Below are 16,279 nucleotides of genomic sequence, written 5' to 3'. Positions count from 1 at the left end.
TGGCTTGCTTTTATATGCCTTTTGATCTGGGGCATCGCAGCTCGATTCGTCTGACTATGTCGATGACTGAATAGATGGTACTACTCATGGTTCATTCAACGGCGATACTTACCCTCGAGGCAGATTGACCCATATATCCTTCGACGAATCCAAGAGTTGCCTCATCTGCTAGCGCAAGTACCCATGCTTCAGATCCATACAACAGCGCGGGTAATATAAGCGTCTTGTAGAGTGTGAGTTTGGTCTGGTGAGAGGTGGGCTTGCTCAGGAGTTGCTTAATTGGACCATAGCAGCATCTGTTGGCCAACACTTTTCTCCTCCGGATTTCAAAGCTGATGTTAGTAGTTTTGTTTATAGCGGTACCGAGGTATATAAAATCGTTCACTACCTCGAAGCTGTAGTTTTCAAGTTCCACAGTTGGTCCGAGCCTATTGGACGTCTAACGCGTCGATACCATCAGCTTGATCTTCTCGCCAATTACTGCCAGACCCACTTTGGCAGACTCCTTCTCAATTCTTTCAAAGGTGGCTATTACCGCTCGCAATGTTCGACACATTATGTCGATGTCGTCAACGTAGGCGAGTAACATGTGTTGTTTGGTGTACAGAGTGTCATTTCTGTTCACATTTCGTAAGACCTTTTCCAGCAGGATGTTAAAAAGGTCACACGACAAACTGTCTTTAAAGGTCTCCGAGAGGTCCTCTCCGACTTTAACTGCTGACCTTGTGACAGTTAAAATTATCCTACATAGGCGTATTAATTTTGCAGAAATGCCGAACACAAACATGGATTTAAACACTTCTGAGCGGATTGGGCAAATGCGGCTTTATAATCGACGAATATGTTTCGTGGGTCTTTTACATGACTTGGCGCAGTGTAAAAATCTGGTCTATAGTGGATTTGCAAGGTCTGAAGTCGCATTGATAAGATCCAATAATACAATCGACAATTAACTTAAGTTGTTCACGCTGCTCACTGGATAACACTTTACATGCCATGTGAAGGAAACTAATCCCTCTATAGTTGGCACATATCGTCTTTTTTGTGCATGGGACACCGGATTCTGAGGTTTCAATCATGGGACATATATGCATGTATGGTCCTGATCAGCGTCTGATCACCGGTCTCCAATAATTCTTCTGGTAATCCATCGGTACCTGATTTATTATTTTCCAGCTGATTAATTGCTATTCTGACCTCTTCTTTGGTAGATGGAACACACTCTATATCTTATTGGATCTGGGGTATCTTCTTCACCGTTATTATTTGATACCAGAAGCTTTGTAAGACGATTCTTCCAGATCCTCAACACGCTTGGTCAAATCACTTGGTCATTTTGACCGGTAATTTTATGTTGACCTCTTCTCCCAATGTCGTCCTAGAAATTTGAGACCTCTTTTGTGGTAATGGAAATACTAAACAATATCAGAATATGTAGACCTCTTTAAATAGTTATGTATAATTCCATTACATCATTTTAAAGGCCAACTACACCTACTGCCTATGCCGCTCTAAATTTTTCTGGGGTACATTTATAATTTAATTCCAAATTTGTCATTATTTGCACAAAATGTTGGGTCCCTTTGAACCGCTAAATATTGACAAATCGTCAATTAAAAGAGTCAGGCATATTCCTCATTCAGATCTCTTCCTTTGTCTGATGTTCAGTCATTGGCCTCTAGAGCGACCAAAAGTATGTATATAGCTACACATCTAGCAATATATGTACCACGTTTTGCGACCAGCTGTATATGTAAACAATTTCACTTGGGTTTACACTTGTAAGTCAACCAACTTTTATCCATCCATACACATAAACACACTCACATATATTTACATGCAAAAACCATATATTTACATTTCTACGACTAGAAGAGATTACGTATTGTAGACGCATGCGTCAAGATGAAAATCAGAGTTGCCATATGTGATACTCAATTCGACCAAAAATTGTTGGTATTGAATGACCTTTAAAATGTCAAAAATCAAGGGAACGTCCTTTAGTCTCTGAGAAAATGTGGTTGGGACATTCAAATGCGTAAATGGGACCAGGATGAGTTTCGTCGGTAGGTAATGAATGGATGGATTGTACTAGCGGTCGGTTTATTCGATAATATTTGAATGAGATAACCGAGGCTATTTCAAATTTTCACAGCGTAATTTATTTTTTTAAACTTATATGAAGTTCATAGATGGATGATATCAGATCACTCCGCTAGGATTCGAATGTTGAAGGATAAAAAAGAACGGAGTATCTGAATTTATTCCTACATAGTTCGCCATTATATATAAATTTCCTTTAAAATATCCATAAAAATGTTTTTGGTCGCTTTTTTCAAGGAATGTTTTTGGTAGACAAAATTAAAAATACCAAACGGCAACGCTGTGTGAGGACTGTTGTATTAGCTCTCAGGCTCTCGCAATGACAAAGACAATGACGACGACAACATTTGAAAATTTCATGCCAGGCAATAGAAATTATCCAACCAAACGAAAATCAGTCAGTCAGTTGTAGTCTTTAGTTCTTTAAGAATTGTTATATTTGAAAACTCTGGAATACGTATTGTTCGCATAACGGGTCTCACAAATAAAAGAGAATAATACAAAAAATTACAAAAACAAGAATACAAAATTACCAGCAATAACATTATTGTTGTACTCCCCCTTCTCTTGCCCACCCACTACAATTTCTTTAATTAAATAAAAAGTGAATGTTTTGCAAAAAAAAAAATCTAATAGTAAAAAATAAGCCTTCGTATCCCCGGTTGTTATTCGAATTACATACGCCTTGAAAGAATTGCAAAAAAGTGAAAAAGAATACACAGAAGTAGAAGAAATGAAGGAAAATATAAAATGCAATTAAAAATGTAATAAAAAATATATAAATCAGTGTAGAAAATTAGTTGTGTGACAATGTATGTAGCTGTCGGAATTGCTTCTGCTGCTGCTGCTACTACTGCTAAGGCTAACCGTGACCATATCGTGGCTGATGTTGATGCTGTTGCTGTTACAAATGCGGCTATATTGGATGCTTAGTGTGGCCAACGATTTCCGCCTTCCCCAACACTGACTGTATTACGCGCATACCCTTGTTCTGCCTCCACTACAACAATAACAACAATAAGAAGAACAACAACTGCTGCTGTTATTTGTACGACAGTGTGTGTGTGTGTATGGGTGTGCGGGTTTTAGTTGAGATGAAGTAATCCTGATATTGACCCACATATTATATTGCCAGCCCACCCCGCCTGTCCGCCCCTCAAGTGCAGCAACCACATTTGACATCTCTACCCCTATTTTTGGTTTTGAAACCTCTATAAAAAATGGCTCCCCAATGACTAAAATTGTGGGTGCGGAATGAAGAAGACACACACCACAGATACAGTGTATGTGAGTGCGTGTGATGCAACCAACTGTGAGTGGCAATTATTCAAGCAACAGTAGTAGATAATGTAAATTGACCGGAACACCACAGTCACATCATCACCACCACGACCACGAACAACAAGAACAAAAACAACAATTATCCTTTATCCTTGGCATAAAACAATGAACAACAACAGCAACACAAAGTGGTCATCAAAAGGAAATTATTTAACCTCAAATTATTATACCAACCGCCGTCATTGCCGCTCTCCAACAACAACTCAGCCACAACTCAAGTCAAGGAATCCGTTGGACCTAGAAAATAGTTGTTGTTGTTGCTGTATAAAGTGAATGCAAATCAATAGCGAAGTAGTACCATCTAAACGACCCCACCAAAAACAAATCACGGAATCAATCAATCAACCAATTTACAACAAAAAATAAAAAAAAATTAGTATAAAAATTGTATCTTCGAAAATTTAAAAAAAAGTAACAAAAAAATAATGGCCTCAGAATATGGTTTTTGGTTAATTTGTTGTTTAGTTGGCGTTTTGTTGTTGTATTGCCTTTTCGAACTACATTACTTCCTACGTATGTGCCTGTGTGTATTTTTGGCTCGTTTTGTCAAAAGAAAATGTCATATCCTCGAAACGACAACTGTATCCGGTAGGTATTTCTTTTTTTCTCTTCATGGTATTTTTTTTTTTTGTAGATGATAATTTGATATGGTATAGTGTTAAATGTTTTCGCAAATTGGAGGCGGGGTTTTTCTATTTTCCGATAGTACAGTGCGACATGGTTAGATGGAAATTGCAGACTAATGCTTTGCAGAGTGTTTGTGCACTTTATATAATTTTTTTGTAATTATTGAACTTAGATTTGATTTGACTTACTGGACCTTTAGAAAAAAGAGGTATAATAATTTTTTTTATTTGGCAATTGGATGACAATGAACTGAAGAAAGCTGACATACACAATTTTATTTTTCTACGGGAAAACGATTTGATCGATTTTTTTCACAATTTCATAAATTTCGTAGATGGCTGAATTTGCTTCAACCAAATACACAATTTGTACCATTAAGTACACATTAGTATGAATTTCCAAAACTTCTTACATGGCCCAATCCTACAACCCAAGAGTTATCCTAATTCAACAGTTCAGGATCTCAGACGTTTGGTTCGACCAAAATTTAATTTGTACCAAAGTTAGTAGTAGCTTTAGATATACATACGCATGGGTACTAAATGAACCCATGCGTATGAATTTCTAAAGCTACATCCATACCCTAATCCTATAGTCCAACAGTAACCTTATTTCCAAATTTTAGTGTTCTAGCTCTATCGGTTCACCCAAATGCACATTTGGTACTATTTATTGCACATTTCTAAAACATACTATATATCCCAATCCTACACCCCATATATCCCAATCCTACACCCCAAAAATGATCCTAACTCAAAATATCAGGATTTCAGCACCAATAAGTATGAATTTTTAAGACTACATCCATACACCAACAGTAACCTTATTTCCAAATGTAAGTGCTCTAGCTCTATCGGTTCACCCAAATACACATTTAATACTATTTAGTACACATTAATAAGAATTTCTAAAACTTCCTACATATTCAAATTCTACACCTCAACAGTGACCCTAACTCCAAATTTCAGGATTCCAGCTCTATCTGTTCACACAAAATCTAAATTGTACCAAATATAGTACTATTTAGTGCCTTTCGTGCACAAAAGTACAATCTTCTAAAACTACTTACGTATCGCTACACTCCGACGGTAATGTTAATTTACAATTTCAGTATTCCAGCTTCATCCTCTTCCCCAAATTCAAATTGTACCAAATTTAGAACAGTTTAGTACTTTTCGTGTACATGAGTGCACGTTTTCACAACCACCTCCTTATATTAACCTTACTTTTCAACCTTAATTCGCATTCCAAATTTCCTTATAGTTCGAATTTCTAAAAAAAAACCTTTAATACATCTATCCTACACTCCATCTTCTGAGTTCTTGCTCCACCGGTTCGGCCAATTCAAATGTTATCATATTTAGTACGTTTAGTGCCATTCTAGTACGAATTTCCAAAAACCCAGCCTTATCGGACACATCTGGACCAAGAGTGACCCTTACCCCAAATTTTAGTCAGTAAATCAGTCAGTCAATCACTTTTTACTTTTATTAGTATAGATTTACAATATTCGTCATTCGTCATGATCGTATTCCACTGTTCTTCCTCTGTTTTCTTTCACTCTTTCTTTTTCATTTTATTTATTTTTTTGCCAGCCATTTGTCTGTGAACTTGTATTTCCGCCCGTTTGGCAAAATTTAATTAAGGTGTCGTACAGAAAAATCAATAACACCCAACATTTGTTTGTGTATTCGTCTTAATTACAGCCTTGGTCAAGGGCTAATTTACACCAAAGAAATAATGGATGGGTAGTATGATAATTTGCAGGAAATTTTAATTTGATATTTTGTTAAAGTCCAAAACTATATCGAATCTATCGATCTATACAAACAAGAATAAAATTTGTGTATGCACTGATAACCAATGATTATAGGATATTTATATGGGATATACAATAACATACTATGGTAGGGGTATAAAGAAGGTGCATTGGTCCTAGAGCCACCTCTTATTATCATCCATTGTTGAAACTCTGATTATCGGATATTTTGTACAAGTTGTTTTCTAAACGTGTACTAGTTGTCGCAATATCTCGACAAGCTGAATCGATGTAGTTATTTATGTCCGCAGTACGTCCGATGATTATAATATATTAGGTTGCGGAAAAAGAAATCCATTTATATATATATTTTTTTTTTTTTGTAAATGGTTCAAAACAGTTTTATGGCGTATTTTTAGCTCCTAGGCAATGTTACGACAGCTAACATGCCGGTTTAACTTCGACCATTTCTCCTATTTATTTCGACATTTTCGACGACCGACCTACCTGTGCGAGGTGCATCTTTAACATCAAAAATTCCTGAACGACACTTTGTCTGTTAATATTTGTGACCCGAAGATCATGAAATTTTAAAAGAGGAAGTTCATATAACGGTATTACGAAATAAGTCCCCGAATGAAATAAGGCCCAAAAAACACAGTTAAATAAGAACTCAGATTTGGAATCTTATTTCCTGATGAAATAAATACATACATAGACATTGCCATAGAGAAAATATCGAATACCTGACTAATCTACCTACATAATCTACAATTTATACACAATGCGAGATTATACATACAAACAAGGTATTCTGAGTAAGAATCCAATAAAAGGCGATGAACGATGAATATCGATTTATTGTCTTTGGGGACCCTAACTGAAAACTTATCGGCAACTTTTTTGTAGAATATTTGGATGTCAAAAAATTTTTGCGGAAGAGGACGATATAGATACACAAGGTCTCGAGATAGACAATGTTTATGTTTTACAAAAAAAAAGCAAAAACGGACGCGTCGAAATTTGGATACGGTACACCATAAGTTACCGTAAGTTACTTGACCTTTCATTTACTATAGCGAATGACATTGGGATATGTGGTTAAAAATTCAGACAGGTGGGTATTTATATATGGCATATTACAAATAAGCAATGTTACCAATTTAGCACTTTTAGTTCCAGTTTTAGCACTCTTTAAACTCGTTTAGCATCTATCACTTTTTTGGCATTTTTAGTTTTTCCTGGAATTGATTATAAATTTGGATTTTTCGATTTTAAATTAAAATTTCCTTACTAATTCTCGTAAAGGTGAAAAATTCAGCGAGGTATACACCTGCTGGCGTGATAACAAATACTTCTAAACAGTATCATAGTATTTAAACCCTGTGAACATTTTAGTATAACTCCAATATTATTTTTGTAAATTATATTCCATGACATAAATGTAATCCCGCTTAATATTGATCGATCATTATAAACCCGCGAACAGACATGTTTTTTGTGGAACAGATAAATTAAAAAATTAATTAATTAGAGTTCGGGTTATAAATGTTACCTCTAGAGCGACTATAAAAACTAGCAAAAGTATTTTTTTGGTTCATTTCATCCCATAAATGTCGCACTTGACCGTAACCCAAATTTCATAGCTATCAGACTTCTTTAAATGTTTATGTATACCAATTACATTTATTAATATAATTAGTATGAATTGAAAGTTGGACCACTCCTCTTGGGTATTAAATATATTTTTGTTTGTAATTTTTCGCACGAATGTCTTTGTCACTTTGATCCGCTAATATTCTTATTCTTTGATAATAAATGTGACCTCTAGGTCTACCAAAAATGAATACAAATAAATGTTTTTCGGTGATTAAATATTAACCGATCTTTATCAAAAGAGTGCCCTCTTTGGCTAGAACCAGAGATACATTAAAACCAGTAAGGAAAGTAGTAAAGTCGGACGGGGCCGACTCTAGGATACCCTTCACCACTATGGGTACATTAAACAGGACTATTAACATGAAATTGGATGAAATAAAATATGTGATATTTATCTAAATGTGAATCTACCTAGATTTGTCCATAAAGTGTGTAAATCGACTTCAAACAAATATAAATAGGTCATCCGGTTGACTATGTCTGTACTTCTAGAAAACGCAACTACGTAATTCTATGCTCAATTTTGTACGTTGTGCAAAATTTGATGTCAATCTGACTAACATGAGGAGTATGATGCCCAATTTGCTTGATATCGGGCGAAAAAATATATGTAAGCTATATCCACATATTAAGCGATTTCAAACAAACTTGTCACAGGTTAGGTTATACTAACTTTAGAACGTTTTGTTCCTATTGGTTCCTTGGTGCGTCAATTACATAAAATCAATCTATAATAAAATGGAGCTATATCTAAATCTGGACCGATTTTCACGAAACAAGGCAGACATAACTCTAGGCTCAATTCAGTACGTTATGCCAAATTTCGTGCAAATCGAAAGATATATAGCGACTTTGGTCAACCATTTACATGAAATCGGACGAAACTATATGTGGGAGCTATATAGAAATATGGACCGATTTTATCGAAACTTGGCAGACATCACTCTAGGCTCAATTCAGTACGTTGTGCAAAATTTCGGGCAAATCGAAAGATATATATGGATGTTGGTGCACAATTTACATGAAATCGGACGAAACTATATATGGGAGCTATATCTAAATCTGGACTGATTTTCACGAAACTTGGCAGACATAACTCTAGGCTCAATTCAGTACGTTATGCCAAATTTCGTGCAAATCGAAAGATATATATGGATTTTGGTCACAATTTACATGAAATCGGACGAAACTATATATGGTAGCTATATCTAAATCTTGACCGATTTTCACGGAGCTTGGCAGACATCATTCTAGACCTAAATGATTAGGCTGTACCAAATTTCGTGCTAATCGAAAGATATGTAGGGACTTTGGGGCCCCATTTACATTAAATCGGACGAAACTATATATGTGAGCTATATCTAAATCGGGACCGATTTTCATGAAACTTGGCAGACATCATTCTAGGCCCAATTAAGTACGTTATGCCAAATTTCGTGCAAATCGAAGGATATATAGGGACTTTGGGGCACCATTTACATGAAATCGGACGAAACTATATATGGGAGCTATATCTAAATCTGGACCGATTTTCTTGAAACTGGGCAGACACCATTCTAGACTCAATTCAGTACGTTATGCCAAATTTCGTGCAAATCGAAAGATATATAGAGACTTTGGGGCACCATTTACATGAAATCGGACGAAACTATATATGGGAGCTATATCTAAATCTGGACCGATTTTCACGAAACTTGGCAGACATCATTCTAGACCTAAATGATTAGGCTGTACTAAATTTCGTGCAAATCGAAAGTTATATAGGGACTGTTTACATTAAATCGGTTAAATATATATATGGGAGCTATATCTAAATCTGAACCGATTTTTCCCAATTTCAATAGGGTTCGTCCTTGGGCCAAATAAGTGACCTATGCCAAATTTCATCCAATTCGGATCATAAATGCGACCTGTACTTTGTTTACAATTTAACATGGACAGACGGACGGACGGACGGACGGACAGACGGACATGCGTAAATCGACTCAGAAAGTGATTCTATGCATATTCTCAAAAGGAACCATGGGTCTATCTCGATTATTTTTGCCTGTTACAAACATATGCACAAAGACATAATACCCTGTACCACAGTGTGGTGAAGGGTATAAAAATCTTGTGACGATTGCGAAATGCTATTCGAAATATGTTCGGTATACTAAAAGGAGGGTCTAGGACTAATATTTCGTGGAGTTACAAACTGTTGAGCCACACAAAGTTATAATACCATCACAATAACACACTCAAAATAATGAATTTGTAGGAAGTATGTATATATGTCGCACTTTTTTCAAAATGTTTAGCAATTGTTGTATGCCATAATGCACATAAAATACAAATTTCTGAAATTGTTAATGGATTTTTTTCCCTAAAATCTCAAAACCCCAAATCTTAGTCCGATATTGATAGTGCACATGTGTATGAAATCATCAAAATACTAAAATTTTAGGGTGCTTAATATTGATTACATCGTGTAGGAATTACCAAACATTTGGAGTTACCATTAGATTAGGGGCTATGCCTAATTTATGACCACAATATCCTTCACAATAAATATTAAACATACCGAAAATCGGCCGATATAGTTCATTCTCGAACCTGACAATTTGATCTAGTTTTTTTCTCGATATCCCTGAAGGTAGAATGATTATAACAGATGGCTAAATCGTCTTAGATGTATAAATGTAGTGCATAAACCGACAATTCCGAGTACAGAATATCCACCATACTATGTTGAAATACGGACATATGGGGACAACCCAAAAACGCGAAACAGTTCCCATAGTTCCCACCCCAAAAGGTGGCGATTGTTTTTTGAGAGATTTGTTACCAAATACGACTACAAAATACTAATACCAATTCGGTTAAAAACTCGCCCAAAACTCCTAAAATGCGGACAATTTGGTCCCATTATGTGAGGGCCAACCAAAAATTGATCTATATTTATTATTTTCAGTGGAGAGACTTAGTACACAATATCAACCGATAGCATTTATTTTAATTCGTTTAGAGGCTAGAGTGATTACAACAGACAGACAGACATGTATAATTCGTCATAGAATTTTACGCTGATCAGCAATCTGAAATGATTATTTTTATATTATACAAGCGGGAAAACAATCTTAATGGAGGGTATAAAAATACAAATGTTTAACCTGTACTTTGTGGTATATCCGTCGTCCCAATTCTTATTTTAAACCACACTGTGGTACAATGTATTATATATTTGCATTTATATATTGTATGCAGCCAAAGTGATGCTGGGTTTCATTATTGTAATTGTCCAACTTGGTCCTTCTTTACTGGACCATACACATGTTCATAATCGTGATAAATATGTTTTAAAGGGTTTGTATTAATCTGCTACTCTTTTAAATATTATCGACATTGTTTATTTTAAAACAAGGGCATTTTTTCAACACAAAACTTATTTCACTTTTCTTTACTTTCAGGTCTCTGCCTAACCAATGATATCGATACGCTGTTGTATCATATGAATAATGCACGATATTTAAGAGAATTAGATTTCGCTCGAGTCGATTTCTATGAACGCACCAATTTATATCGTACAATTGTGGCCAAAGGTGGTTCCGTATTTCAGGGAGCGGCGACCATAAGATACAGGCGGTTTATAAGGCCATTTTGTAGATTTAAAATTGCTTCCAGGGTAAATATTTATCTATTTCCTTTAAAACATTTTTTCTTACTCTTTTTTTTCTCTCTCTTCCTTTCTTAACTACAGATAATCTATTGGGATGATCAATCGGTATTTATGGAACATCGTTTCATACGACCATCCGATCAATTTATACACGCCATTGCGATATGTCGTCAACGTATTGTCGACTGTTCGGCCGAGGATGTTATGAATGAATTGCTGTCGCCGAAAACCGCCCAACTGCAAGCATCCCGCAACACGCTGAGTTCCACTGTGACTCTGGATCATGCCATAGCCAGTACAAATGTCGATCAAGATATGGCCGAAAATGGTCAAGTTCATACGAAAATGAAACCTGACCTGCCACCAGAAATACAAAAATGGATCGAATATAATGATTTATCGAGTAAGAATTTACGGCCTAACTCTTGATTGCCAGAAGTGGAGGAGGTGTTGTGCTACGTTGAGCCTTTCTAATTTTACAATCATGGATCCAATCAATGGATTCAAATCGCGAATGAATGTGAAAAGTGTTTGTGCCGCGTATTTCTGTGTCTTGATGCGCTATTTATTGAAGTATTGTGTTTTTGTTTTCCTTTTTATATATACACATATATACATGCATATATGTATAGTAAATTAAAGAGAAGTATTATTTTTATTTTTTGTTTTGTTATTCATTGTACAATCTATTATTGTAATCCTATAGTGGTGTCTATATTTTAATGAACTAAACAAAAAAATGAATTTATGAAACAAGAAAAATAAAAAAACAGGATAACTTAATGTATTTAAAATGGATGTGTTTTTGTTTTATTTTTGATAAAAGGGGTACACACAAGGTAGGGGGTAAGGGGTAAGGCCACAAGATAGGGATTTAAATAATAAATATTAAGTATAGGAAAATCAAGTGTTCTATGAAAACTAAAGCTCAATAACCGGGTACATTTTCACCTATACTATACTTTGCAGCACCGGCAAACACCTGTCGTCAGCGCCATCTATCGATTGGATAGAACCGAAAATAGATCATGCTCCATTTGACATAATTTATTTTCGCATTAACCTATTTCGTATTACTTATTACAAAAAAATTGTCATATGAAAAGTATAATCGTACACTTTCTTGTGACAGAACAAAAACTTCAATATTTGTAATTTTAGAATATTAAATGTGGTAATAAAGTTTTATTTAATTTCCTTCGGTAATATTTTTGGTATAAAATGTATTTGCTGGTCATAGTAAAGTAGACTATTTACGTCTCCAGTTTCCTTGAAATGCGATAATAAAAAGTTATACGCTTCAAAATTTTGACTCCAAAACCGATGTGACTGATTAAAATCATGTTCAACAATAGATGGCGCTAACGACGGGTTTTATACAAATTACGCACCTCATTTCTTTTGGACATAATTTTTATTCGCAGTGCAGATATTAAAAACAAATTGGTTTCATATGAAAGCCACAATCGTATACTTTCTTGTTAAATAAACAAAATTTAAAAATTACTTGAATATTAATATAAAATTGGTTTATAGATTAGGATTCAAATGCTCCAGCATAAAATTAAATTAAATCGTATCAGTAAAGAATGTCTCCTTTTTCTTATGACATTAATTTTGTGGAAATACGATTATCTGTTTAGAAGTTCTACCCTTTGAGGCTTTAACTTAATCCGGTATGGTAGTGGTTTCCTAAGCTATTATTATTATTTCTTTGAATTATTTCTGTATTATTGTGATTATCTGTAAACTTGGCATCACTGGCAAACACTTGTCGTCAGCGCCATCTATAGATTGAATAGATCCAAAAATCTGTCATGCAAAATTTAAACCTCACTTATTTTTGCCATAATTTTTTGACCTATTACAGATATTGCAATGAAATTGGTGTCATATGAAAGGTAAAGTTTTCTTGTCTCTGGTGACATAACAAAAAAATCCAATCCGATTATCCGTTCAAAAGTTATACGCTTTGTTAGCTGGTCTTAAAAAACTGATGTGTCTGATTTGAATCATGTTCATAAATAGATGTCGCTGATGACGCAATCTTTAAATATGCATACAAAATTTCTTTTTGCAGATAGGTTTGCAGATATTAAACTAAAAGTAGTGTCATATTAAAGGTATAATTGTATATTTTATTGTGTATTAAATAAATTTATAAAAACCCATGTTATTGAATATGAAATTAGATTTTGAAGAATGGGTTTTCACTTTTCTGTTACAGTGGCAACTCCGGTAATACATCAGTTAACCATTTTACAAAGAAAATATGAGGAGCTAAAATATCCGTTTGATTTGTCTTTGTATCGTTACGCATTCCAACGTTATGAAGAATCCCAGAAAACTGTAATTTTCTTTAAACATGGCAACTCTGTTATACAATCGTTGATACTTGCGGATAGTGTATCTTCGAAGCTATTAATATCCATTCGAATTATAATTATTATATTTAAACGTTATGGAGAATATAAAATACAAATGATTTCCTATAAATTCGGCAACACTGGCAAACACTCGTCATCAGCACCATCTATTGAATGGGTAGATTCAAAAGTCGATTATGCAAAGTGTAAACCTCATTTGTTTTTCCTATAACTTTTGACCTACTTAAATAAAATTGGTGTCATATGAAAGGTACAACTTCATATATTTTTGTAAAATAACAATAATTTTAATTTGTTAATTTTTGAATATGAAATGTAGCATTAAAGTTTCCTTTAATTACCCTCGGTACTATTTGAGTTATAAGATTTTTTTGCAAGTAACGTAGATTATTTACTTTTTCCTGTGACACCTTTCTTTGTTGAAATGCGATATTCTGTTCAAGGTTGGACGAAGGTTGGACCTTAAACGTGATTTTAATCGTGTCCCTCAATAGATGGCGCTGACGACGGGTTTATAATAATTGCATACCTCATTTATTGTTGTTATAACTTTTTTCGTATTGATGGTATTCAAATGAAAGTGGTGTCATACGAAAGGTATAATCGTATAAATTTTGTGTCAAATAAAAGTTATTTTAAAACTTGTTGAATATTAATATGAAATTGGAGTTTCAAAATTAGGTTTATAAAGTATGAAATTTTACATTGTGTGGGAGGTACCTGAAGGAGTGAACTGATGGATCCCATTATCGAACTTGATTTAAGTTTGGAAAAAATATTGCGATGTGCGTATTTTGTATCAAATTGGGCCAGATATGGTCCGTCAGAAACAGTGACGTAAATGACATACATTTCCGACGTATAATACAAACGTCGGAAACCCACCCAAAACCAATTGTTATTGGTTAAACAAATTTTCAAAATATTGACCATTTCGTGGGGGAGGAACTAGAAGGAATGCGTCGATAAGTCCAATCTTCCAACAATATACAGGTTTGGTAAAAATTGGATGAAATTGGTTTGGATGAAATCGGTTACTCCTTTCAAGAGTTATCCTTCGCACCGGACCTACACAGCGACGTACGGACTGACGGGCATTTGTAAATCGACTACAAATTATCTGAGGGCATTAAAATAGTGTCTATCATTTTGGTAGGGGTTACAACATTACCCCTAGGCATTCGTGTTTTGTGAGATTTTGCGAACATTTATCAACCGATTTAGATTTTGGATTTTAATTGAATCCTTATATGGGGACTATAAAGGCATTTCCATATTTCGGAAACTTTTCAACAAAATCATCGGATTTCATTTCATTACTATGAATTATTTGAGGGCAAGTTTTTTTTAACCTTAATGTATATAGTTTGATATTTAAGGTTTTTGATATTTAAGGTTTTTTACCATCGATTTTAGGAATTTGGAATGTCTGCCTCATGGTGGGGGACATACAAGTTTTATTTATTTTTATATTTATTTTGTTCTTATAAGTGTAATGCAAGTGTATTCACTCACGCTCTACAAAGAAGTGGCTCTTAGGGAAATTAAAAATGTAAATATTTATAAACAATTTCCGAACCTCACTATACATAACGCAAATATTTAAAAAATAACTTAGGAAATGCAAAACATCACTTGAAATTAATACTTCAATCATTGAAGCTTAGTTTATTCACAATATATTTACAAAAAGCAATAAAATGTAAGTACAAAAAATTTAACCCGACGACATTATTTATATAGTACTACAACTAATTAGGAGGGATTATGCAGATACTGCACAATGAATAAATTTGAGTCCCCGTGTGTGTGTGTGTCTTCGTCCACTTATTTGTCTTTACGCAACTTCTGGCTGGACACTTCAATGGCATCTAACCACAGTTTCAATTCTTCGGGCATTTCAGGACGTTTCGAAGCCTCGGGATATGTTTTCATAATATCCATGACATTACAGTTGGTAATACATTGTTTGGACATGGCCACAGCACGGACGAAACCATCAGTCAAGGTGACAAATTGTTGTTCCAAATAGATGGCCTTATCGTCCCACCAAATCAATTTAGTTTGAATTTTGTAGGGGTGGAAGATGGGAATGGTACGACGATAACGGACACTGGAAGCTCCCTGGACGGCACCACCACGACGTTCACGGATCTTCTCGTAAATACCGGTCAAGGCATAGAAATGGAAACGGGCAAAGTCCAATTCACGCAAATAGCGGGCATTGTTCATGTGCTTAATGAAAATATCGACATCCTGGGAGGTGCAAAGGCCTGCATGAAAAAAAAAATATTTTTAATTACTTGAAAATTTTCCATTCAATATTTCAAATTATAACTTACCATAAATCGTTGTTGTGTCGGTAACTTTCCGTTTACTTTGGAACAAACGCCCAGCAAAGACGGTGAAAATGCAACGTAGGAAATAATTGACATCCCAAATGATGTACAAGATGAGAGCGAATAATAGAAAACCCATGGTAACCGGTTTTTGTATACAACTGCAAAATAAAAAACCACAATTAATACATTTTTTATTCAATTTTAATAAAACAACAACAACACACAAAATATTGTAATAATATGCATTTATTTTCGTAACGTTTAAAGTTCAAGGTTTCAAAATCAATTCATTGGATTTTGAACTAAATGCAATAATATTGGATGTCATTAATAAAATTAAAAAAACAACAATAGCAACTCTTTTGTAATTCCATGACCAAAAAAGAAGCCAGCAATGCCACTT

The 16,279-nt window shown here is 34.6% G+C and overlaps 2 protein-coding genes across 2 annotated transcripts; one reads left to right on the top strand and one right to left on the bottom strand.

The window, feature by feature from the left end:
* The first annotated feature begins 3,866 nt into the window (after window positions 1-3,866).
* On the top strand, window positions 3,867-11,576 carry LOC133336671 (protein THEM6-like). Its single transcript, XM_061544951.1, has 3 exons — window positions 3,867-4,032; window positions 10,939-11,153; window positions 11,229-11,576. Exons 1-3 carry the CDS (start codon window positions 3,870-3,872, stop codon window positions 11,574-11,576), a joined length of 726 nt encoding a protein of 241 aa, XP_061400935.1. The 5' UTR covers window positions 3,867-3,869.
* A 3,785-nt stretch (window positions 11,577-15,361) lies between these two features.
* LOC133336669 (protein THEM6) lies at window positions 15,362-16,025 on the bottom strand. Its single transcript, XM_061544949.1, has 2 exons — window positions 15,877-16,025; window positions 15,362-15,807 (listed from the first exon to the last, which is right to left on the bottom strand). The coding sequence occupies exons 1-2, from the start codon at window positions 16,010-16,012 to the stop codon at window positions 15,362-15,364; spliced, it is 582 nt and encodes a 193-aa protein (XP_061400933.1). The 5' UTR covers window positions 16,013-16,025.
* Between the last annotated feature and the right edge of the window lie 254 nt (window positions 16,026-16,279).

Source organism: Musca vetustissima, unplaced genomic scaffold, assembly GCF_032173495.1.
Source record: "Musca vetustissima isolate MV318-11 ecotype Yass unplaced genomic scaffold, APGP_CSIRO_Mvet_v1 utg32735, whole genome shotgun sequence".
Classification (NCBI taxonomy): Eukaryota; Metazoa; Arthropoda; class Insecta; order Diptera; family Muscidae; genus Musca; species Musca vetustissima.
This window is presented reverse-complemented; position numbering and strand designations above follow the sequence as displayed.

Bases quoted from the DNA above. Each gene is read 5' to 3' on its own strand.
- LOC133336671 (XM_061544951.1), top strand. From the start codon at position 3,870: ATGGCCTCAGAATATGGTTTTTGGTTAATTTGTTGTTTAGTTGGCGTT. The intron at 4,033-10,938 runs GTAGGTATTTCT...CTTTACTTTCAG, and splicing joins CGAAACGACAACTGTATCCG to GTCTCTGCCTAACCAATGAT. The intron at 11,154-11,228 runs GTAAATATTTAT...TCTTAACTACAG, and splicing joins GATTTAAAATTGCTTCCAGG to ATAATCTATTGGGATGATCA.
- LOC133336669 (XM_061544949.1), bottom strand. From the start codon at position 16,012: ATGGGTTTTCTATTATTCGCTCTCATCTTGTACATCATTTGGGATGTC. The intron at 15,808-15,876 runs GTAAGTTATAAT...TTTTTCATGCAG, and splicing joins CGACACAACAACGATTTATG to GCCTTTGCACCTCCCAGGAT.